The sequence below is a fragment of the Mercenaria mercenaria genome, chromosome 12, assembly GCF_021730395.1.
Source record: "Mercenaria mercenaria strain notata chromosome 12, MADL_Memer_1, whole genome shotgun sequence".
Taxonomy (NCBI): domain Eukaryota; kingdom Metazoa; phylum Mollusca; class Bivalvia; order Venerida; family Veneridae; genus Mercenaria; species Mercenaria mercenaria.
In genome coordinates, this window is record NC_069372.1 from 29,395,965 (window position 1) to 29,422,617 (window position 26,653).

Consider the following 26,653-nt stretch of genomic DNA (forward strand, 5'->3'; position numbering starts at 1 on the left):
TGTAAATTATAGAAACAAGAAACGCGGCAATACCACGAAACCAGGTTTTCAACACTTTTCATAAGAATAAACAAGAGTGCCAGAATGTCACAATATACACCCGTCACAGCAATTTCTTTACTCTAGCACCTGTATTTGCAGATGTAATTTTAATTTTGTGGTTGTTTAGTAATCATTGTAATTCTTTTGTTTTTCTAAGTCCACAAAAAAACTCCTTACCAGGTAGAGATACCTTAAAATACACCTAAAATTAGAAAGTAACAACTATGTTGTACCACAGGAAAGTGGTCTTGGTTTTTTCCTATGGTCAATTATAAAAAAGTTACAATATAAGTTATTTATAGTAACAACTAAGGGAAGTTAATCTTAAAAAATACAAAAAAACAATTGTAAGTCCACACAGAAATCCTTACCAGGTAGAGATTGGTCAAAATACACCTCAAAATTGGATGTAACATGCATGTTGTACTACAGAAAAGTGGTCTCGATTTTTCCCTACGTCTAGTAATGAAAAAGTTACAATATAAGCTATTTATAGTAACAACAAAGGGAAGTAATTCTAAAGAAGGGAACTGCGCAAGACACTTCGTCTCATGATGGTGTATAATTGTGCCAAGTTACAACAAAATCCCTCTATGCATGAAGAAGATATGCTCCAGACAAAGTTTTCATTCTTGTATCCTTTGACCTCTAAGTATGACCTTGACCTTAGACCTAGGGACCTGGTTCTTGCGCATGACACTCCGTCTCATGATGGTGAACAATTGTGCCAACTTTCATCAAAATCCCTCCATGCATGTAGAAGATATGCTAACCCTAACCCTAACCTAACCCTATTTTTAGTAACAATGACCTTGACCTTGATCACAGAAACCCCAAAATCAATCCCAGCCTTTGTCTTGATATAAGCAACATACATACCAAGTTTCATCATGATAGCTCATTCCTAAGTTAAGTTATTGACCGGAAAACCTTTTTCTATTTTAAGTAACAGTGACCTTGACCTTGACCCTAGAAACCCCAAAATCAATCCCAGCCTTTGTCTTGATATAAGCTACATACATACCAAGTTTTATTCAAATATCTTTACCGAAACAAAAGTTATTGACCAGAAACACCAGTTTGACGCCGCCTGCCCGCCCGACCAACGACATACCCCAATCTAATAACTCATAAACAAAGGGCCATAACTCACTCATAAATTGTTGAACCAGTCTGATTTTCAGGGGGACACAACTAGGGTACCAATACATCATTCTGACAAAGTTTGGTCAAAATCACCACAGTAGTTTCTGAGGAGATGCGATAACGAGAAATTGTTAACGGACGGACGGACAGACGCACGGACGCAGAGTGATTTGAACAGCCCACCATCTGATGATGGTGGGCTAATAAAAGTTACAACAAAGATATAGTGAAAGTGCATCGAAATTAAATTGAAATTCTAGGAAGAAAAGAGGGGATAATTCATGAAATATTGGTGCCAGAATTAAGGCCTATCATATGACAGTAGAGGAAACTTCCCGACCGGGAAATTATTTATGGGTTTTTCCCTACTTCCCGAACAGGAAACTTGTTACTTATTATAGTAACATGCTTCCCGTTTGGGAAGTAAAACCACTATATTTTAGGTAGGTTCATTAAAAATGCCCGGTGCATAAGACTATACATGAGATCTCGAAATTGAATATGCCATATTGAACTGAAAAGACAGATCTAGATTTCTACCGTTCAGAATTTTTTTAAATGTCCTAGTATTTTTTTAATTTCACATTGAATCTGCCCTTTTTCCGAATGAACTGCAAAAAAGCAGAGTTTCCCGATTTGGAAACCAAACTTCCCGATCAGGAAATTCTTCTTATTTGCGTGGTACATCTTTTTATCATACTAAATGGAATATCAAGACAGACGAAGTCATAAGAACCAGAAGAAACATGTCAAAGGGAGATCTGAAAACACTTGATAAACTACATAAAATAGAAAATCACAAAACTAGTGTCATATTACAAAGCCTGTGTCTCCTACATTGAAAACTTTAAAACTATTATACAGAATGCAAAGACAGTAGATCAAGCAACACAGACCGATACTATTGAACACATGTACATGTACAGGTACATTTTTTACCTAAATTGATGCCAAATTTTTCTTTCACAGGGGTGTAAAAAAATTTTTCACACCACTCGCCCTGCAGGACTAGTAGCCAGTAATATCTACTCGCCCTTAGTGAACAGCCACTCGCCCTAATAATTGACACTTTTAATACTGTCACTTTTATGAAAGGAGTATTATGTACAATGGCATTATTTCCCGAAAAATATTTATTTTGAAAAGTGTCTAAAAAAAATTTGGACACAATAATCATTGTCCATCCACCCGTGTTGAAAGAGATGAAAAAAAACGTTAAAGTTATCGGTAATTATTCAGTTGATAAACTAAGTAATTGACCTTGTTTTCACGATCAATTTACACCCCCTCAAAGAGCTAAAAGAAGTGTGTCAATATCTTGACATCTTAAGTGGAGATCAAAGCGGTATTTTTGCTCGAGATTGTCATGGCATTACGTCATGTTTTCGCGCCATGTGACACATCATTGTCTGATCGTACCGCATCGATTCTTAAAATTGCTGAGAAATAGAAATCAATAAAAAGTTTCTTCTTTAATTTGTTATCAAAAGCGAATGTGCTATAAAAGCGTATAAAAGGTAAATGTCTCAAACAATAGTTACTATAGTGGATATCCTACCTCTGTGACCTATTTGCCCTCAAGGAATTTACATTATTGTTCGACAAAAAAAACTTCTGAATTGTTGGTCAAAAATACATGTACAAAGATTCATTTAAAACTTATTAAAAACCGCAATGACATCAAATTGCTTTATTTTAAAATTACGTTCACGAGGTCACGTAACCTATTCTGCCGCACTAGCCAAAAATCGTTTTACTCCATGTATTGTAATTGCTGCCGCTTTTTCATTATTTAAGATTTTTTTATTCTGTTTTTTGTTCTTTCTGGTCAAAAGTCTGAATTTTATGCCCAGAGTATTCATCATTTATTTACTTTTAGAAAGAAATAAGTAACTAAGATCGCGCTGTTTGAATTTTTACAAATTATATGAAAATTCGACCGTTTTATAGAATTTTGCCTACATTTCTGTCGATATCTTATTAAAATCATTATAGAATTCAAATAGTATTATTTCTCAGGAGGTGTTGAAAACTTGAAGCGAAAATGATAAAAAATGAATGCACTACGCACGGTTTTTGTGTACGTGTCGATGTAAATTAGATATTTAATATGATAGGTCGCACGTGCTTGTGGAATGGAAAATTACCGGCATGACGTTTTGATATCTTTACGATTCTCGGGTAAATTCCAGTCAATCCAGGTAGCGACTGAACCATCTCAAAGTTTGTTGACGTTTTGGAGTTGTAATTTCTGAATTTTGGTAAAGTAAGGACGTAAAAAACCACTCGCCCGATCGGTCGAGTATACTGCGAGGTCCACTCGTCCTACTCAGACTTTAACTCGCCAATGCGAGCGGGCGAGTGGAATTTTACACCCCTGCTTTCAGTAATAAATTCACAGTATCTAGTTTGATACAAAATGATACATGTGTATTTGAAATACCAAAAGCAGGACGATATTCGATGCGAGATGTTTTTCAATGTAAAATTCTGATTTTGTTCACGAGGGATACATAATGCTTTTCCAGATTGTTTGTATTCTTCACATGAATATTTTACAAAAAAAAAAAAAAATCAATTGTCAAGGTGATACAAAATGTATTTTTCAAATTGAAAATTTTTGAACAAACTTAAGATATTCGAAAAAGTAGCTTTAAGGCAACTGACAAGGAAACAGTATGACATACTAGCATACTGTCATATGCTAGAACCAAAAATATTATTAAATTAAAGTCTGTTCTTTAGCTTACTTATTATACATGATAATATAACAGTACATGTACTTGTATTACAAAACATAACGATAAAATATGAAAGGGGTTTCCTTTTAATGACATAGAAATATAGCAGTGACAAGTCCCTATAAGCTCATGGTTTGGAATACTAGTTTATGCTTTGATAGGAACAGAGATATTTGACTTTTAAAAAAACTTTAATCAAGGGTGATACCATCGCCAGCTCTACCTTTTTCTTTTAAAAATCGAGCTAAAGATTAGAACCAATACTGACAGACAATTAACCTTGTGGTGCTTGATATTGTAAAACATTAAACATAAAGAAAACTAGGGCCATAAGATGCATCTACCTGAAACTGAAAATCTGTTTAAATGCAGCACATGCTCTTACAGTATTTTGTGTTTTGACTGTGTCAGATGTGATACCTTCAAGAAAAGATATAACTACTTTGTTTCTTTCACTTTTATTTTTATCAAAACCCAAGTTAATCAAGGATTCTGTGTCTCTATTTATAACTGATATAGAATTATAATCTCTTGATATATCTTCCTTTTTTGCACACCCAAATGCAAAGGCGACAAATGCTCTTTCAGACTGTTTTAAACCTAAAAAGAGAAGTAAAAAAAATATGACATCAGTTTTCAAAAAGTTATTTACTATCAAAGTCTACACCAATCCACATAACTCTGATTTGACTTATGATATAGTTATTCTCCTTGTTAACTTTAAAGTTTTTGATAAAGTCAAATATCTCTGTAAGGTTTTGACTTGAAACTTACAACATGTATTTACTGTCAAAGTCTACACCAGGAAACAATCCTCATAACTTGAAATTTGCCAGAGTTAGGCCTCTTTTTATCTTTGATTTTGTTGTGTAAAAGTTTTTGATAAAGTCAGATATCTCTGTTACTATCAAAGATTAAACTAGTTTTTTGCTATTAAAGTCTACACCAGGAGAAACAATCCCCATAACACTGATTTGAATTTTGATAGAGTTATGCCCCTTTTTAACTTAGACTTTTTTTTTTGGTAAAAGTTGTTGATGAAGTCAAATATCTCTGTTACTATCAAAGATTTTGACTTGACAATTAAAATAGTTTTTTACTATCAAAGTCATCGCTAGGAAAAACAATCCTTATAACTCTGATTTGAATTTTGACTGTTAAAATTTGTACTTGCAAAACTCTAATTCAGAGTCAAGCACTGACAAAAGTTGAGCATGCTGTCTTATGGACAGCTCATGTAATTCATCTGGTTGCTATCTTACCTTAATGAAGTGGCTGACATCACAGGGAACTTAGCAACTGAAATTTCTTCTGTCTAACTGTATAGGAGCCTTTGACAATGATCAAATAGTTGGAAAAACATGGTCAATTAAAACTGATACCAAAGTTAATACATAAGTTGTAACATCATTTTGTGCAGTAGATTTGAATTCAGAACATCAGTAGGTTTGAATTCAGAACATCAGTATGTAGTGAAAAACAAGGTGTAAAGAACAAAACAGGCCAGTATTATGATTCAATTTATGACCCACATTATGAATATTTGTACATTGTTTTCAGCAAAGAAGATTATTTTTGAAGAGCAGAGATCCGCATTTGTTGAATGCAATTTCTCTGATAGTACTGAAAATGATAAAAACTGAACAACAGAAAAGTAAAGAAATAACATGTGTATTATGTAGTAACACATACAAGAGATCTTAAAAAGATATAGTTGGGATTTTCTAAAACTACAAAAATGGCCATAATTCTGACAAAATGCAGATTAGAGTTATGGTTCTTTATTATACTTTATAGTCCCTAATGATCGATGATAAACAAGTGTGCAAAGTTTCAAAACTGTAGCTCTTATAGTTTTTGACCTAAACAAAAAATTTAACCAAGAAACTAAAATTTTCCAAGTACAATAAAGGGCAATTATTTTATCAAAATGCATATCAGAGTTGTGGTTCTAGGCATACATAGTCCCCTAATGTGCAAAGTTTTAAAGCTGTAACCCTTACAATGTTTGAGAAAATGTGGACCTAAACAAATTTTTTAACAAATGCAGACACCAATGCCAACGATCAAGTGACGACAATACCTCATAGATTAAAAACAAGAGGGCCAAGATGGCCCTAGGTCGCTCACCTAAGAAACACTCCATAACAGTGTAAAACATGTTTGACCTAGTGATTTCATGGAAACAAATATTCTGACCAATTTTCATTAAGATTGGACCAAAAAATTATTCTCTTGCGATAAAACAAGCATTTTCTTAGATATGACCTAGTTTTTGACCCTAGATGACCCATGTTCAAACTCGACCTAGATTTTATCAAGGCAATCATTCTGACCAAAATTCATGAAGATCAACTGAAAAATACAGCCTCTATCACATACAGAAGTTTTTTCTTTGATCTGACCAAGTGACCTAGTTTTTGACCTCAGATGACCCATATTCAAATTCGATCTAGATTTCATTTAGGCAATCAACCTGACCAAATTTCATAAATATCAACTGAAAAAAACAGTCTCTATCGCATACACAAGATTTTTCTTTAATTTGACCTAGTGACCTAGTTTTTGACCTCAGATAACCCATATTCAAAACGGACCTAGTTTTCATCAAGGCAATCACTCTGACCAAATTTCATGAAGATCAATTGAAAAATACATCCTCTATTGCATACACAATGTTTTTCTTCGATTTGACCTAGTGACCTAGTTTTTAACCCCAGATGACCCATTTTCGAAATCAGCCTAGATTTTATCAAGGTAATCATTCTGGCTAAATTTCATGAAGATCAGTTGAAAAATACAGCCTCTATTGCATAAAAAGGTTTTTCTTTGATTTGACCTAGTGACCTAGTTTTTGACCCCAGATGACCCATTTTCGAACTTGGTCTAAATTTCATCAAGGCAATCATTCTGACCAAAATTCATGAAGATCAATTGAAAAATACCGCCTCTATCGCATACACAAGGTTTTTCTTTGATTTGACCTAGTGACCTAGTTTTTGACCCCAGATGACCCATTTTCGATCTCGGCCTAGATTTCATCAAGGCAATCATTCTGACCAAAATTCATAAAGATCAATTGAAAAATACCGCCTCTATCGCATACACAAGGTTTTTCTTTGATTTGACCTAGTGACCTAGTTTTTGACCCCAGATGACCCATTTTCGATCTCGGCCTAGATTTCATCAAGGCAATCATTCTGACCAAAATTCATGAAGATCAATTGAAAAATACAGCCTCTTTCGCATACACAAGGTTTTTCTTTGAATTGACCTAGTGACCTAGTTTTTGACCCGAGATGACCCATTTTCGAACTTGGCCTAGATTTTATCAAGGTTATCATTCTGACCAAAATTCATGAAGAAGAATTGAAAAATACAGCCTCTATCGCATACACAAGGTTTTTCTTTGATTTGACCTAGTGACCTAGTTTTTGACCCGAGATGACCCATTTTTGAACTCGGTCTAGATTTCATCAATGTTATCATTCTGACCAATATTCATGAAGATTAAATGAAAAATACAGCCTCTATCGCATACACAAGGTTTTTCTTTGATTTGACCTAGTGACCTAGTTTTTGACCCGAGATGATCCATTTTCGAACTCGGCCTAGATTTCATCAAGGTTATCATTCTGACCAATATTCATGAAGATTAATTGAAAAATACAGCCTCTATCGCATACACAAGCTAAATGTTGACAGACGACGGACGACAGACGACAGACGACGGACGACGGACGACGGACGCCGGACATCGAGCGATCAGAAAAACTCACCTGAGCATTGCTCAGGTGAGCTAAAAACAAAAACAACAAAAAAAACAGACGAACTAAAAGGAGAAAAAAATACATTTACATCAGAAATTATGCTGGAGTCACACAACACAAGATCTTGGAATGTGTTTAAAGTAAATATTCAAATAACTGATCCACTGCCTTTGAACCAAAACTCATATGAGTCTGTTAAAATCCTGGGTCACTAGACACATCAAATTACGGGATCACAACTCCCTGAAAACTTGAAATTTGAAATAATTGCTTTTTATAACAAAATAAAAGAATAAATTTTCTGAATGTCTGCTTTCAATTTCCTGATTGTGAAGTAACTTAAAAGCTAGGTTTCCCGATCAGGAAGTTAGGTTTCCAATTCGGGAAACTCTGATTTTAAGCAATTTCTGAAGAAAATGGTCAATTTCACTGTCAAATAAAAAATTCAATAAGACATTTAAAAAAAATGTGAACGGTAGAAATTTAGATATATCATTCAAGTTTAATGTGGCATATTTAATTTGCAGATCTTGTGTATATTCTTATGCACCGGCTATTTTAAATGAAATGGGTCTAAAACTTGCGATATTGCTTCCCGAACGGGAAGCATGTTACTATAAAAAGTAACAAGTTTCCCGTTCAGGAAGTAGGGAAAAACCCATAAATGATTTCCCAAACGGGAAGTTTCCCCTACTGTATGATGTGGATGATGACTAGAGTTTGAAGCAAATTCATCAAGTAATTACAGATATAATGAGAACATGCATCAAAACTTTAACCAAGGTGTGGATGCAGAATGGTCGTTGACACCAATGCTGAGTAGGATAGCTCTCCTTATACTTCATATAGTTGAGCTAAAAATGAATAAGATACAATTTCCATACCCTTGACTTTGCTTTCTGAAACACATGGTTCTCCATTTCAACACTGGATTTGTTCATTTGTGTGTTTGAGTTCCGAAGGGCCTCCTCTCTGCAATAAACAAATCAGTTTTGTGTTGTTGTTTTTTCATTGTTCTATTCTCCAGTTTCATTTTCAGTTTTTTTCTCACTTTTTGCTTCTCTGATTTTATTTCAGAGAAATGTTTGGTAGGAGGAGGGAAACAAGAGGGTCATTGACCCTAAAGCACCTGTGTACAACTTAAACTTTCAAGTGTGTTTGTATAATGTAATGGTACATTAGTGCTGAGTTAGGTTTCTTCTATGTTAGCATAATAGTATGTTATATGATACGGTACCTATAATTGTTGCAAGTGTAAACTGTTAAAACGCACCCATTATAAATCATCTGAAGGTGCAAACTGTTAAATAAACACGTGTATAGAAATAGATGTATCATAAACACTGATTGATGTTAATTGGCGACTTCATAGAATAGTCGGCTGCAATTATTTTAATTCTGCCCTCTAGTCAAACTAGAGCTATCACTAAAGGTGATGAATGTACCCCCCGCATGCACTAACACAGTACATTGCAATCTGACGCACACAAGATTGCATAATTATGTGGACTGTATGTATATAGACTGTATGTATACAGTATAGTACAAAAAACAAAGTCCCATAACTATGCAGAATATTTAACTAGAAGAATGTAACATGCACCATGCACAACTAGGGTTGGTACTGATCACTTGTGTGAAGTTTCATTAAATTGTGTGTAAGGGTTTAGTAGATTAGGAACGCACAAGATTGCATATGCAGACTGTATGTACATAGTATGTGAACAAGAAACAAAGTCCCATAACTCTGCAATTTTTGTCGCTGAAAGAACCTAACATGCCCCATGCACAACTACTGTTGTTACTGATCACTTGTTTGAAGTTTCATTAAATTGTGTCAAGGGGATGAGGAGAGATGGTGCGCACAAGATTGTGTCTATGTATATAGTATAGTAACAAAAAAACAAAGTCCCGTAATTCTGCAAATTTTTTTTCTGAAAGAACCTAACATGCCCCATGCACAACTACTGTTGTTACTGATCACATGTGTGAAGTTTCATTAAATTGTGTCAAGGGGATGAGGAGAGATGGTTCGCACAAGATTGTGTCTATGTATATAGTATAGTAACTAAAAAACAAAGTCCCATAACTCTGCAAATTTTTTTTCTGAAAGAACCTAACATGCCCCATGCACAACTATTGTTGTTACTGATCACTTGTGTGAAGTTTCATTAAATTGTGTCAAGGGGATGAGGAGAGATGGTGCGCACAAGATTGTGTCTATGTATATAGTATAGTAACAAAAAAACAAAGTCCCATAACTCTGCAAATTTTTTTTCTAAAAGAACCTAACATGCCCCATGCACAACTACTGTTGGTACTGATCACTTGTGTGAAGTTTCATTAAATTCTGTCAAGGGGATAAGGAGAGATGGTGCGCACAAGATTGCGTCTACGGACAGACGGCCAGACGGACAGACAGACAGACAACCTGAAACCAGTATACCCCCCCTTACAACTTTGTTGTCGGGGGGTACAATGAAGGTACAGTAGAGATGTCTAGCTACTCGGAACTGGAATATCATTGGATAACATTTCAAAGTGGGCATATCCATATTTGATTGACAAATGTGTCAGATTTACTGCCATAAAAGTACATGTATCCTAATCTCGCCACCTTTTTTGCTATCTTATCAGTAATCAATCGATACATTATTGTCAGTTCTTAATCGCCGGAATACACAATTTCCGCTGTTACTAATTCATTTAAATTCTGCATTTTTACAATAAAATTGTCCATTTTCTGCTATTTTCTATTGCAAATCATAGAATGTTGGGGAAAATAATGCATCTCTACAAATTTCTGATATAGTTTGTATAAAAATATGACTGCGTCTTATACAAGGGTCAGTGCATAACCTCCCCGATCAATAGTCCAATATCAGGATGCGTCTTATAAGCGAGGGCGCCTTATACGCGAGTATATACGGTAACAACAAAGGGACATTATTCTAAAAACAAGAGGGTCATGATGACCCTGAATCGCTCACCTGAGTAATATGAGCCACACGTTTAAAATGGCAAACTGATGCTAAAATATTAGAAAGATAGGTCATTAGGTCATATTCATGGTCACTGAAAGTCAGTTTTAAGATCGGTGTGCAAAACTGTACATGCCATCCGAATTTCAAGGCTGTATTTTAAACAAGAGGGCCATGATGGCCCTATATATCGCTCACCAGAGTTGATCTGGCCTACTGACCTAGTTTTTGACCCCACATGACCAAGAGTTGAACTTGACCTAAAGATCATCAAGACAAACATTCTGACTAAATTTCATAAAGATTTGGTTACAACCTTGACCTCTAGAGTGTTCACAAACTTTTTCTTTTATTTGAACGGGTGACCTAGTTTTTGACCCCACATGACCGAGATTCGAACTTGGCCTATAGATTATCAAGACTAACATTCTGACTAATACTCATGAGTTTCAAACTTAAATTGTGGTCTCTAGTGTTGAAAAGATTTTCCTTTGATCTGGCCTAGTGACCTTGTTTTTGACCCCACATGACCCAGATTCAAATTTTACCTAGAAATGATTAAGACAAACATTCTGAACCAGTTTCATAAAGATTGAGTCACAAATGTGGCCTCTAAAGTGTTCACAAGCTTTTCCTTTGATTTGACCGGGTGACCTCGTTTCTGACCCCATATGACCCAGATGCAAACTGGACCTAGAAATCATCAAGACAAACTTTCTGAATAAGTTTCATAAACATTAGGTCACAACTGTGGCCTCTGAAGTGTTCACAAGCTTTTCCTTTGATCTGACCTACTGACCTAGGTTCTGACCCAACATGACCCAGATTCAAACTTGACCTAGAGACCTTCAAGACTAACATTCTGATCAAGATTCATAAAGCTTTGGGCACAAATGTGGTCTCTAGAGTGTTCACAAGCTTTTCCTTTGATCTAATTTACTGACCAAGTTTTTGACCCCACATGACTCAGTTTCCAACCTGACCCAGAAATCATCAAGACTAACATTCTGACCAAGTTTCATAAAGATTGGGTCAAAAATGTGGTCTCTAGAGTGTTCACAATATTTTCCTTTGATCTGACCTAGTTTTTGACCCCACATGGCCTACTGACCTAGTTTTTGACCCCAAATGACCCAGTTTCGAACTTGACCTTGAGATCATCAAGACTTACATTCTGACCAAGTTTCATAAAGATTGGGTCAAAAATGTGGTCTCTAGAGTGTTCACAAGCTTTTCCTTTGATCTGACCTACTGACCTAGTTTTTGACCCCACATGACCTAGTTTCAAGTTTTACCTAAAGATCATCAAGATTAACATTCTGACCAAGTTTAAAGATTGTGTCACAAATGTGGTCTCTAGAGTGTTCACAGCCTTTTCTTTTGATCTGACTTAGTTTTTGACCCCACATGACCCAGTTTGACCTAGAGATCATCAAGCCAAACTTTCTGACTAAGTTTCATAAAGATTGGGTCACAAATGTGGTCTCTAGAGTGTTCACAAGCTTTTCCTTTGATCTGACTTACTGACCTAGTTTTTTAACCCAACATGACCCAGTTTCAAACCTGACCTAGAGATCATCAAGACTTACACTCTGAACAAGTGTCATAAAGATTGGGTCAATAATGTGGTCCCTAGACTGTTCACAAGCTTTCCCTTTGATCTGACCTACTGACCTAGTAATTTACCCCACATGACCCAGTTTCGAACTTGACCTAGAGATCATCAAGACTTACATTCTGACCAAGTTTCATAAAGATTGGGTCAAAAATGTGGTCTCTAGAGTGTTCACAAGCTTTTCCTTTGATCTGACCTACTGACCTAGTTTTTTAACCCACATGACCCAGTTTCAAACTTGACCTAGAGATCATCAAGACTAACATTCTTACCAAGTTTCATAAAGATTGGGTGACAAATGTTGTCTCTGGAGTGTTCACAAGCTTTTCCTGTGATCTGACCTACTGACCCTAGTTTTTGACCCCACATGACCCAGTTTCAAACCTGACCTAGAGATCATCAAGACTTTCTGACCAAGTTTCATAAATATTGGGTCACAAATGTGGCCTCTAGAGTGATCACAAGCTTTTCCTTTGATCTGACCTACTGACCTAGTTTTTGACCCCACATGACCCAGTTTTGAATCTGACCCAGAGATTATCAAGACTAACATTCTGACTAAGTTTCATAAAGATTAGGTCACAAATGTGGTCTCTAGAGTGTTCACAAGCTTTTCCTTTGATCTGACCTACTGACCTAGCCGGTCACAATAGCTCACCTTGAGCACTTTGTGCTCTGGTGAGCTAAAATCAAGAAAGTAGTTTATTCCTATATTAGTCTATGTAAAACTTGTGACCCCTGTGGCAGGGCCTCTTTTCACCCCAGGGGCATAATTTGAAAAATATTCATAGAGGACCATTAGATGATGTCACATGCCAGATATAAAGGCTCTATCCCTTGTGCTTTTGGACATGAAGATTTTTAAAGTTTTTCCTTTCGGTTGCCATGGCAACCAGAGTTCTGCATGGAATTCAATTCTTTGAACAATTTTGAAAGGGGGCCATCAAAAGATCATTCCTGTGAAGTTTGGTTTAATTCTGCCCAATGGTTTTCAAGATGAAGATTTTTATAGAAAATGTTGACAGACACACAACGCACGACTGACAACGGACATTTAGTGGTCACAAAAGCTCATCATGAGCCACTGGCTCAGGTGAGCTAACATGAGTGCCTCATGGTGATGAACGTTTGTGCCAAGTTACATCAAAATCCCTCCATGCATAAAGAAGAAATGCTCCGGACAAAGTCATTCTTGAATCTGGCATTTGACTTCTTAGTGTGACCTTGACCTTAGACCTAGGGACCTGGTTCTTGGGCACAACAATCAGTCTCATGGTAGCGACATTTGTGCCAAGTTACATCAAAATCCCTACATGCATGAAGAAGAAGTGTTCCAGACAAAGTCATTCTTGTATCTGACCTTTGGCCTCTACGTGTGACCTTGACCTTCCGCCTAGGGACCAACTTCTGCCTCATAGTGGTGAACATTTGTGCCAAGTAATATTCAAATCCTGTTTTACATGACAAAGTTATACACCGGACAAGAAAAATGTCCTATTGACTTTAGATCTCCAAGTGTGACCTTGACCTTTAAGCCAAGGTTCTGGGTTTTGCGCATGACATGTCGTCTCATCATGGAGAATATTTATCCCAAGTAATATTAAAATCCCTTAATGGATGACAGAGTTCTGGACCAGCCAGGAAAAAAAACCCTATTGCCCATTGACCCCCAATTGTGACCTTGACCTTTGAGCTAGGTGTCCGGGTTTTGCTTATGACAAGTCATCTCATCATGGGAAACATTTGTGCCAAGTAATATTAAAATACCTTCATGGATGGCAGAGTTGTGGACCGGAAACGAAACAGACCCTGTTCATGCCATGTTAACATCTGACTGCCAAGTGTGACCTTGACCTTTGAGCTATGGGTCTGAAAGTTGTGTATGACATATCGTCTTATTATGAGGTATATTTGTGCCAAGTAATATTAAAATCCTTTCATGAATAGCAGAGTTATGGACCGGACAGGAAAAAGGCCCTGTTGACCTTTGACCTCCAATTGTGACCTTGACCTTTAAGCTAGGGGTCCGGGTTTTGCGCATGACATGTCGTCTCATCATGGGGAACATTTGTGCCAAGTAATATTAAAATCCCTTCATGGATGACAGAGTTATGGACCGGACACGAAATTGCGGACGGACGGAATGTCGGAAGGACGGAAAAGCACATTCCTATAGTCCCCGAAACTGGTTTTCAACCAGTAGGGGACTAAAAATCAATTATTTACATGCATTGTCCAAACTGAATTTCCTATAATTATATAGAATTGGATCACCCACTACAAATTATACGTTATTATACGTTTATAATATAAATTTTTTTTTTGCTTTAAATCAAAATAATATTATGAATTACTGCTCAGTAAAAAATAATTGTTAAGATCTATTTCATTTAAAACATTTATACAAAATTAACTATTCTGCGCTCACAATAAACCCGTTTAAAACACCTCTATATCATTAGACTAGACAATATCAATTTAAGTATCCTTCTATATCTATATGGTCAGCACTATCCGATACCCTTCTTTACCTACGCGGCAGTGAGTTTCCTATATATTCTATATCGTCAGCTAAGTTGTCAGCAGTTTAGTTTGTGCCGTCAATTTACACCCATTTGGCGCAATAGAAATCATATTTTGTTTAACTTTAAAACAAGGAAGTGTCTTAAGCCGTCCGGTAACTAGACGTCTAGCCTGCGTTCTAGCCATCCGGTTACCGGACGGCTAGCAAATCCTCAGGAGAATTTCTAGCCATCCGGTAATAGATTTCCTAATGAATAAGTATTGATTTTATACAGTTCTAATGTTATTTACTTAAAATATCGATACTTATCTGCAAACAAAACTTTGTGTGAAAACATACTAAAGATTTACAATAAATCACTGCATTATTCAGCAGATAAAATGAAAGTTGCCGAAATCAATAATGGCGAGATCGCTCATTAAACTCTGTCCATCTGATGGCTTTTATGGGATCGGAATTTTTAAATTTTAACAACTTTTTCACTGGATTTTTAAAATAAAAACAGTTTTGAAATACTTACAATTTTCATATTTGAGTATTCAATTTTTTTTTAATGAATAACTGTTTTAAATGACATTTAATTTCAATAGCGGCAGTGTGATGTTAAAAACTTTTAGAAAAACAGTAGTTAAGCATTCATAATTAATTCATTTTATTTCTAAATAATAGTCAAAATTACTTAATGGATTGCTTGTTTTATAAGCTTTCCATTCTTCAAAAAAAAAAAATACAAATTTAGAAAAAACATCACATTTTACAAAACAAGAAGGGTCAAGATGACCCTAAATCGCTCACCTAAGTAATATGAGCAACATGTTTAAAATGGCACACTGATGCTAAAATATTAGAAAGTAGGTCAGTAGGTCATATTCATGGTAACTGAAAGTCAGTTTTAAGAGCGGTATGCAAAACTGTACATGTCATCCAAATTTCAAGGCTGTATCTCAAAAACAAGAGGGCCAAGATGGCCCTAGGTCGCTCACCTGAGAAACACACCATAACACAACATATTAAACAGAGTAAACATGTTTGACCTAGTGACTTCATGGAAAAAAATATTCTGACCAATTATCATTAAAATTGGGAGCAAAAATCTTGAGTATAAGTAAGTATTTTCTTTGATTTGACCTAGTGACCTAGTTTTTGATCCCAGATGACCCATATTCGAACTTAAACTAGATTTCATCAAGGCTATCATTCTGATCAAATTTCATGAAGATCAATTGAAAAATACAGCCCTATCGCATACACAAGGTTTTTCTTTGATTTGACCTAGTGACCTAGTTTTTGACCCCAGACTACCCATATTCAAACTTGACCTAGATTTCATCAAGGCAACCATTCTGACCAGATTTTATGAAAATCCAGTGTAAAATGCAACCCCTATTGCATACACAAGGTTTTCCCTTGATTTGACCTAGTGACCTAGTTTTTAAACCCAGATGACCCATATTCAAACTTGACCTAGATTTCATCAAGGCTATCATTCTGATAAAAATTCATGAAGATCAGTTGAAAAAAATTAGCCTCTATCGCATACACGAGGTTTTTCTTTGATTTAACCTAGTGACCTACTTTTTGACCCAGATGACCAGATATTGGAACTTGACCTAGATTTCATCAAGGCAATCATTCTGACCAAATTTCATGAACATCAATTGAAAAATACAGCCTCTATTGCATAAAGAAGGGTTTTGTTTGATTTGACCTAGTGACCTATTTTTTGATCTAAGATGACCTATAATCAAACTTAACGTAGATTTCATCAAGGCAATCATTCTGACTTAATTTCAGGAAGATCAATTGAAAAATATAGCCTCTATCGCATACACAAGGTTTTTCTTTGATTTGACCTAGTGACCTAATTTTTGATCCCAGATGACCCATATTCAAACTTGACTTAGATTTCATCAATGCAATCATTCTGACCAAATTTCATGAAGATCAATTGAAAAATACAGCCTCTAGGCATACAAAAGATTTTTCTTTGATTTGACCTAGTGACCTACTTTTTGACCCAAGATAACCCATTTTCAAATTCGGCCTAGATTTCATTAAGGTTGTCATTTTGACTTAATTACAGGAAGATCAATTGAACAAGAGGGTCATGATGACCCTGGATCGCTCACCTGAGAAATATGAGCTACATGTTTCAAATGTCAAACTGATGATTTTTAGAAATTTTTTGGAAGATTTTCAGATGTAAAATCAAGTTACCCCTGGGGCGGGGCCAATTTTACCCCGGGGGGACATGATTTGAACAAAGTTTGTAGAAGACTACTAGACAATGTTACATATCAAATATCTAAGACCTAGGCCTTCTGGGTTTTTTTTAGGAAATTTATGAAGATTTCCCTATGTACCATCAAGTAACCCCTGGGGCTGGGTCAATTTGACCCTGGGGGATCAAGATTTAAACAAATTTTGTAGAGGTCCACTAGGCAATGCTACATGTCAAATATCTAAGCTCTAGGCCTTCTGGTTTATTTTTAGAAAATTTTGAAGATTTTTCTATGTACAATCAAGTAACCCCATGGGGCGGGGTCAATTTGACCCCGGGGGACAAGATTTGAACAAATTTTGTAGAGGTCCACTAGGCAATGCTACATGTCAAATATCTAAGCTCTAGGCCTTCTGGTTTATTTTTAGAAATTTTTTGAAGATTTCCCTATGTAAAATCAAGTGACCCCTGATTTTGACCCCGGGGGTCATGATTTGAAGAAATTTTGTAGAGGTCCACCAGGCAATGCTACATGTCAAATATCTAAGCTCTAGGCCTTCTGGTTTATTTTTTTTAAATTTTTGAAGATTTTACTATAGAAATCTATGTAAAATCAAGTGACCCCTGGGGCGGGGTCAATTATGACCCCGGGGTCATGATTTGAACAACTTTAGTAGAGGTCCACTAGGCAATGCTACATGTCAAATATCTAAGCTCTAGGGCTTCTGGTTTTTGAGAAGAAGATTTTTTAAGATTTTCCTATGTAAAATCAAGTGACCCCTGGGGCGGGGTCAATTTTGACCCTGGGGTCATGATTTGAACAAATTGGTAGAGGTTCACTAGGCAATGCTTCACACCAAATATCTAAGCCCAAGGGCTTCTGGTTTTTGAGAAGAAGATTTTTTAAGTTTTTCCTTTCGGTTGCCATGACAACCAGAGTTCTGCATGGAATTCAATTCTTTGAACAATTTTTGTAGAGCTTCACCCAAGGAATATTCCTGTGAAGTTTGGATGAAATTGGCCTAGCGGTTTATGAGGAGATGTCGTTTAAAGTAAAAGTTTACGGACGGACAACGGACGATGAGTGATCCTAATAGCTCACCCTGAGCCTTTGACTCTGGTGAGCTAACAATACAGCCTCTATCGCATATACAAGGTTTTCCTTTGATCTGACCTAGTGACCTAGTTTTTGACCCCAGATGACCCATATTCAAACTTGACCTAGATTTCATCAAGGCAATCATTCTGACCAAAATTCATGAAGATTAATTGAAAAATACAGCCTCTATCGCATACACAAAATTTTTCTTTGATTTGACCTAGTGACCTAGTTTTTGACCCCAGATGACCCATTTTCAAACTCTGCCTAGATTTCATCAAGGTAATCATTCTGACCAAAATTCATGAAGATTAATTGAAAAATACAGCCTCTATCGCATACACAAGGTTTTTCTTTGATTTGACCTAGTGACCTAGTTTTTGACCCCAGATGACCCATTTTTAAACTCGGCCTAGCTTTCATCAAGGTAATCATTCTGACCAAAATTCATGAAGATTAATTGAAAAATACAGCCTCTATCACATACACAAGGTTTTTCTTTGATTTGACCTAGTGACCTAGTTTTTGACCCCAGATGACCCATTTTCAAGCTTGGCCTAGATTTCATCAAGGTAATCATTCTGACCAAAATTTATGAAGATTAATTGAAAAATACAGCCTCTATCGCATACACAAGGTTTTTCTTTGATTTGACCTAGTGACCTAGTTTTTGACCCCAGATGACCCATTTTCGAACTCTGCCTAGATTTCATCAAGGTAATCATTCTGACCAAAATTGATGAAGATTAATTCTTGCATAAAACCTTTGTTTTTTGCCGATTTCGACCATGCACAAACAGGGAAAAAACGTGTACAAACAAGGAGATTCTCGTGAGCACGCGCTGTTGGTGAATGTTTTGAATATGCTGTTGCGGGTCCAACGTAAGCAAATTATGGATCCCGAATCAATTTTGGCCAAAGTCGAAAGGTCCTAGACTTATGAAATCTTTTCATCTGCATTTTTATCAAAAATATCATTTTTCAACCTTGTAGTAAGTGCTACCTCTCTTGATACGCGACTGCATTGACCTTCCATATTATTGTATTATTACGCATATTTGACTCAAAGTAAGTTTACACGCCGCGATTTAATCCCTGAAAATGATATGCAAACAATATTTACAAAAATACAATTTCGTTTTTCAAATTAATTTGAGTCGAGAAAGTTGACATGCTTACTTTAAATCTTACACTAAAACTTTAAAAAAATGTTTGTGTCTACTTTACACATCTATGCAGTCTACTGATGTAGTGATGGTGTGTAATGTAAAGCATAAACATGACGAAGCGTTAAGTTTGAAGGATTTTTCCATAGATAATGAACATTTGATGAACAGAAGGTATTTATTATATATTTTTCAATTTATTTGTAGATCTCACCAACCATGTTTGAGTTTATGAATTTAATATAAGTAGATTATATCGATGTTGGAAAAATTCAAAATTTTGTGTTTATCAAACTTTGATCGCGATGGGGTTGGGTGCAAAGCAAAATTTTCTATGTTAGAGGCCTAGAGATTTCATTTCTAATGATATGAAGAATATAGGTATCGATACCAATTTCTATTGCACGATAATGTTTACATTTAAAAATGTGTAAGGGACAGACTGTCAATTTAAACCAAGCAGAATTGTGTTCTGTCTGCATCTCACTACACCTGCAAATATTGTGTAAGACAGGATGCCGTGTATCGGCACCCTTTTCTCATAATTCCGAGTCTCTAAACCTAAAGTATCGGAAAAAGGGGGAATCATACTTATTTTACATATATTTAATATTATAGAAATTACCACATCAAGAATGTCCATTCAGCATGTATAAAATATGCACTGTTTCTGTTGGCCCTGGAAATGCATAAATAAAACATGTGTCCATAACAACCTGAAACGGCCGACTTTGATCGGCTAATGTCAGCTGAATAGTTATGTATGTTTTTTTTCGATATTTCCAGCACTTTAGTTGTGTTTTATGCAAGAATAGTGATAACACAAGTTTGTTTCTACGTTATAGGCCTAGAGATTTCATTTCTAACAACACCTACGGGCTCTTGCACCAACCAATCCCTTGGGATTCTGCAGATGTTGTTACACAAAAAAACGTGCGTTAACCCTACATTGAAAAATACAGCCTCTATCGCATACACAAGGTTTTTCTTTGATTTGACCTAGTGACCTAGTTTTTGACCCCAGATGACCCATTTTCAAACTTGGCCTAGATTTCATCAAGGTAATCATTCTGACCAAATTTCATGAAGATCAGTTGAAAAATACAGCCTCTATTGCATACACAAGCTAAATGTTGACAGATGACAGACAGACGATGACAGGCGACAGACAGACGCCGGACATTGAGCAATCACAAAAACTCACCTGAGCATTGCTCAGGTGAGCTAAAAACAAGAAAGTGGGTCAGTAGGTCAAGGTCACAGTAAGGTGACACGTAGTCACTTGGGTACATCAGGTAAATATAATTAAACAGTCTAGGAAATATGATCTGATAATTTTTTAAGTATTTTTTCCTATATAACTCATATAACAAGTGACCACCAGGGCGGGGCCTGTTTTCACTCCAGGTGCATAACTTGAACAATCCTGTTAGAGGTTCACTAGGCAATGATACATACCAAATATCAAAGGCCTAGGTCTTGAACTTTCAGACAAGAAGATTTTTATTTTTTTCCCTATACAAGTCTACCGTATTTTGGTGTGTATAGGTCGCGGTAATGTATAGTCCGCATCTAATTTTTGCTCTGGAAATGGTCGGAAAATTTAACTTCTAGCATATTAGTCGCAGTTAAATTTCGGATTTTTTCCCCAGCAATATTTAATATTTAATGGCAAAAAAGTTATGGCGGCGGCCATATTGATGCCGAGGACTGAATTATTATCAGAACCTGATTGGTGGAAATCGGACAGTGTTATTTTCGTTCCCAACCGTTTCGTACTAACAGTAGTATCGGTAACAGACTACATCAAAGAAAAGCGACTTTTTGACACTAATTGGCAGCAGACGGTTTGCGTTTACATTCTGTTATCATGCAAGTTTAAGTGTGAATTGTTTGCACAGCAATTATAACACCTTTCCCTGTCATGTAATTAACCGCGTTCTTTTGATTCTGAGTAAAAAGATTAACAAAATATCTCTTTTTGGATTTTTTTCTTTTATTTAAAAATCAAAAGTAAAAAATTATCTTTCAAGTTTTTTAATACGCTAAGAATTGGTATAAACAATGTTTGGAATGGAGGACGGATCTGTCCGGATTTTATCCAACCCAGAGTACATGTCAATGGCGTCCAGTAAAACGAAAGTAGAAACAAACGTAATTCAGACTGCAAAAACATCTTTGAATTAAAGTCATTCGTAATTTTAATATTCTGTATGGGTTATTTACGATATATTTTATTGAAAGTAACCGCTATTGGTTGAAAAGCCGCCGATATTGATATTTTTTGTCCATTTTGTTCGTTCGTAACAGATGCACGTAATTTTGCGAGAGCTACGGTCAGAAAATTGGCCCGAAAAAAAAAACTGCTGGCAATGTTCTGTCGTATAGGTCGCAGGAACTTTTTCAGGCAGCAAAATGGGTAGAAAAAGTGCGACCTATACACACCAAAATACGGTATGTAAAACTTGAGGCCCCCAGGGCGGGACCTCTTTTCACCCTAGAGTAATAATTTGAAAAATTTTGGTAGAGGACCACAAGGCAATGCTAAATACCAAATATCAAAGGGGTAGGTCTTGTGGTTTTAGACAAGAAGATTTTTAAAGTTTTTTCCTATATAAGTTTATGTAAAACTTGTGATCCCCGGGGTGGGGCCTCTTTTCACCCAAGGGGCACAATTTGAACAATCTTGATAGAGGACCATAAGATGATGTCACATTCCAAATATCAAGGCTGTACATCTTACGGTTTTGGACAAGAAGGTTTTTAAAGTCTTTCCTTTTGGTTGCCATGGCAACCAGAGTTCTGCATGGAATAACTTTCTTTGAATAATTTTGAAAGCGGACCACCCAAGGATCATTCCTGTGAAGTTTGGTGTAATTCTGCCCAGTGGTTTTCAAGAAGATTTTTTTAGAAAATGTTGACGGGTGCACGACGGACCACGCACGACGGACATTGAGCGGTCACAAAAGCTCACCACGAGCCTTTGGCTCATGGTGTTCTAATAACATGGACGTTTGACAATCAATGTTTTATCATTTCTAAAAGTAGAATACCAACGGATTTGTATACAAACACGATCTCATTTGTTTCATCGACTGAAAAATCAGATAAGTATTTTCACTGTTTGCACTGTTCTCGGTGCTTCTGGATTATATTGATATCTTAAGTAAATAACATTTAAAACTATATAAAATCATTACTTATTCATTAAGAAATCCATTACCAGATGGCCAGAAAATCCCCTTAAGATTTGCTTACTGTCCGGTAACTGGACGGCTAGAACGCAGGCTAGGCGTCTGGTTACCGGACGGCTAGACACTTCCTTAGTCTAAATAATGAGACCTCTGGTAGACCGATTTTACATTTTGATATTTTAAGTAGTCTACCTAGAGGAGGCGGATATCAACAAGTTAAAACTAGAAAATGCTTTTGTAAAAAAGCGAATGTCTCCCCCAATGCAAAGTCCTATAGGCAAGAAGTCAATAGGGGTCAGGAGCGAAAGTCAAAGAGACACTGATGGTTGGCTGCAACAGGGATCATCTACTTGGCATGTCCAGTCATCCCGCTAAATTTCAACACTCTTGGCCTAGTTGTTCTCAAGTCACTGTTCAGGCTCCTGTGACCTTGACCTTTGATCAAGTGACCTCAAAATAAATAGGGGTCATCTACTCTACATGTCCAATCATCCTATTAAGTTTCAACATTGTAGGTCAAGTGGTTCTCAAGTTATTTCCAAAAAATGATTTTACATGAACAGGCCACTGTGACCTTGACCTTTAATAGACTGATCCCAAAATCAATAGGGGTCATCTACTCTGCATGTTCAATCATCCTATGAAGTTTCAACATTCTGGGTCAAGTGGTTCTCAAGTTATTGATCGGAAATGGTTTTCAATGTTCGGGCCCCTGTGACCTTGACCATTCACAGAGTGACCCTATAATCGTTAGGGGTCATCTGGTTATCAATGTTCAGGCCCCTGTGACCTTGACCTTTAACGGAGTGACCCCAAAAACAATAGGGGTCATTTACTCTGCATGAACAATCATCCTATGAAGTTTCAACATTCTGGGTCGAGAGGTTCTCAAGTTACTGACCAGAAATGGTTTTCAATGTTCGGGCCCCTGTGACCTTGACCTTTCACAGAGTGACCCTATAATCGTTAGGGGTCATCTACTCTGCATGACCAATCATCCTATGAAGTTTCATCATTCTGGGTCAAGTGGTTCTCAAGTTACTGACCGGAAATGGTTTTCAATGTTCGGGCCCCTGTGACCTTGACCTTTCACAGAGTGACCCCAAAATCGTTAGGGGTCATCTACTCTGCATGATCAATCATCCTCTAAGTTTCAACATTCTGGGTCAGGTGGTTCTCAAGTTATTGACCGGAAATGGTTTTCAATGTTCAGGCCCCTGTGACCTTGACCTTTAATGGAGTGACCCCAAAATCGATAGGGGTCATCTACTTTGCATGTACAATCATCCTATGAAGTTTCAACATTCTGGGTCAAGTGGTTCTCTAGTTATTGATCGGAAATGGTTTTCCAGGTTCAGGCCCCTGTGACCTTGACCTTTGATGGAGTGACCCCAAAATCAATAGGGGTCAATTACTCTTTATGACCAATCATCCTATGAAGTTTCAACATTCTGGGTAAAGTGGTTCTCTAGTTATTGATCGGAAATGGTTTTCAATGTTCAGGCCCCTGTGACCTTGACCTTTGATGGAGTAACCCCAAAATCAATAGGGGTCATCTACTCTGCATGACCAATCATCCTATGAAGTTTCAACATTCTGGGTCAAGTGGTTCTCTAGTTATTGATTGGAAATGGTTTTCAATGTTCAGGCCCCTGTGACCTTGACCTTTGACGGAGTGACCCCAAAAACAATAGGGGTCGTCTACTCCAGCAGCCCTACAACCCTATGAAGTTTGAAGGTTCTAGGTCAAATGGTTCTCCAGTTATTGCTCGGAAATGAAGTGTGACGTACGGACGGACGGACGGACAGGGCAAAAACAATATGTCTCCTGGGGGAGACATAACAAGAGCTCCGCCAAGCAGGGCAATATACGCCTGAAGGGTTATATTAGAGGAGGATGGGAGCAAACTTTAAAGAACTTAACTGTTGAAGCCCAAAGGACAGGAAGAACAAAGGGAAGAAATTCAAAAGAAAACTAGAGCTACTTTTGAGAAAAGCGCATGTCTCCCACAACTGCCTAATCATCTAAACACTAAGTCAGTGTTTTTATACTGTTTAGTCACAACAAATATACCTTTGAAGAGTAAAATGGCTGATTTTCAGTAATTCAAGGGCTATAATTCTGAAGTGCCTATGCCAATTTTGCTAGTTATTGAACCTGGGAGAGGAATTATGGTCATATACATTTTGTTTAAGTTTCGTGAAGATCGGATGAGAAATATTCGAGTTAGAGTGCAGACAAGTGTAAAAAGGCTGATTTTTGGTAATTCAAGGGCCATAATTCCTAAGTGCCTGAGTCGATTTGGCTAGTTATCGAACTTGGCCGAGACACATTTTGTTCAAGTTTGGTGAAGATCACATGTGAAATGTTTGACTTAGTGTGCGGACATGATGAATGGTTTTTGGTGCATGTTTGAGAATGAAGACTTCAGCATTTTTATGAGTCTAGGTGATTCATTTATTATTTTAAGGGTCATAATTCCGAAGACCCTGGGCCGATTTGGCTAGTTATCGAACTTGGCCAAGGTCTTATTGGCTAACACATTTTGTTCAAGTTTGGTGAAGATCGGATAAAAAATGTTTGACTTGGAGTGCGGACAAGATGAATGGTTTTTGGTGCATGTTTGAGAATGAAAAAAACAGCATTTTTATGAGTCTAGGTGATTCATTAGTTATTGTCAAGGGCCATAATTCCGAAGTATCTTAACCGATTTGGCTAGTTATCGAACTCGGCCAAGGTCTTATTTGCAAACACATTTTGTTCGAGTTTGGTGAAGATCGGATATGCAATGTTTGACTTAGAGTGCGGACAAGATGAATGGTTTTTGGTGCATGTTTGAGAATGAAGACTTCAGCATTTTCAGAAATATTCGAGTAAGAGTGCAGACAAGTGTAAAAAGGCTGATTTTTAGTAATTCAAGGGCCATAATTCCTAAGTGCCTGAGTCGATTTGGCTAGTTATCGAACTTGGCCAAGACACATTTTGTTCAAGTTTGGTGAAGATCACATGTGAAATGTTTGACTTAGTGTGCGGACAAGATGAATGGTTTTTGGTGCATGTTTGAAAATGAAGACTTCAGCATTTTTATGAGTCTAGGTGATTCATTTATTATTTTAAGGGTCATAATTCCGAAGACCCTGGGCCGATTTGGCTAGTTATCGACCTTGGCCAAGGTCTTATTGGCTAACACATTTTGTTCAAGTTTGGTGAAGATCGGATGAGAAATATTCGACTTAGAGTGCGGACAAGATGAATGGTTTTTGGTGCATGTTTGAGAATGAAGACTTCAGCATTTTCATGCATCTAGGTGATTCATAAATTATTGTCAAGGGCCATAATTCCGAAGTGTCTTGGCCGAATTAGCTAGTTATCAAACTTGGCTGAGGTCTTATGGTCAAACACATTTTGTTCAAGTTTGGTGAAGATCAGATGAGAAATATTCAACTTAGAGTGCGGACAAGATGAATGGTTTTTGGTGCATGTTTGAGAATGAAGACTTCAGCATTTTTATGCATCTAGGTGATTCATAAATTATTGTCAAGGGCCATAATTCCGAAGTGTCTTGGCCGATTTAGCTAGTTTTCGAACTTGGCTGAGGTCTTATGGTCAAACAAATTTTGTTCAAGTTTGGTGAAGATCGGATGAGAAATATTCGACTTAAAGAGTGCGGACAAGCTTTGTGACAGACAGACACACAAACACACACAGACTGGAGTAAATCAATATGTCTCCCACACCACTGTGTGGTGGGAGACATAATTCTAAGTTGACAGAAAAAACAATTAAAGGTCCACAAAAAAATCCTTACCAGGTATAGATATGTCAAAATACACCTAAAAATTGGAGGTACCATCCATGTTGTACCACAAAAAAGTGGTCTCCGTTTTTCCCTATGACCAATAATAAAAAAGTTACAAAATGAGCTATTTATAGTAACACAAAAGGGAATTCAATAAAAAAATTATTGTAAGTGATCAAAAAAGGGATCTGCCAAATAAAAACAAGAACACCGCAATGCAGTGCAATATACACACGAAAAAAGTCATATGACCTAAAAATTGACCCCTAAGTTTGACCTTGACCTTGAAGTGAGCCATCCGAGACATGAGCTCTGCACATCGTCTCAATGTGGTGAACATTTGTGCCAAGTTTC

General features: G+C 36.7%; 1 protein-coding gene across 5 annotated transcripts in view; it reads right to left on the bottom strand.

Moving 5' to 3' along the window:
- Positions 1-26,653, bottom strand: part of LOC123534966 (mediator of RNA polymerase II transcription subunit 15-like) — a 286,252-nt gene that overhangs the window by 248,483 nt on the left and 11,116 nt on the right. For 4 of the 5 annotated variants that reach the window (XM_045317469.2, XM_045317467.2, XM_045317468.2 and 1 more), the window contains exon 2: positions 8,584-8,671. The exons of the other annotated variant lie outside the window; for it this stretch is intronic. In XM_045317469.2, the coding sequence (XP_045173404.2) occupies positions 8,584-8,671 (88 nt within the window). The remainder of the gene's footprint in view (positions 1-8,583; positions 8,672-26,653) is intronic. 5 annotated transcript variants of the gene reach the window in all.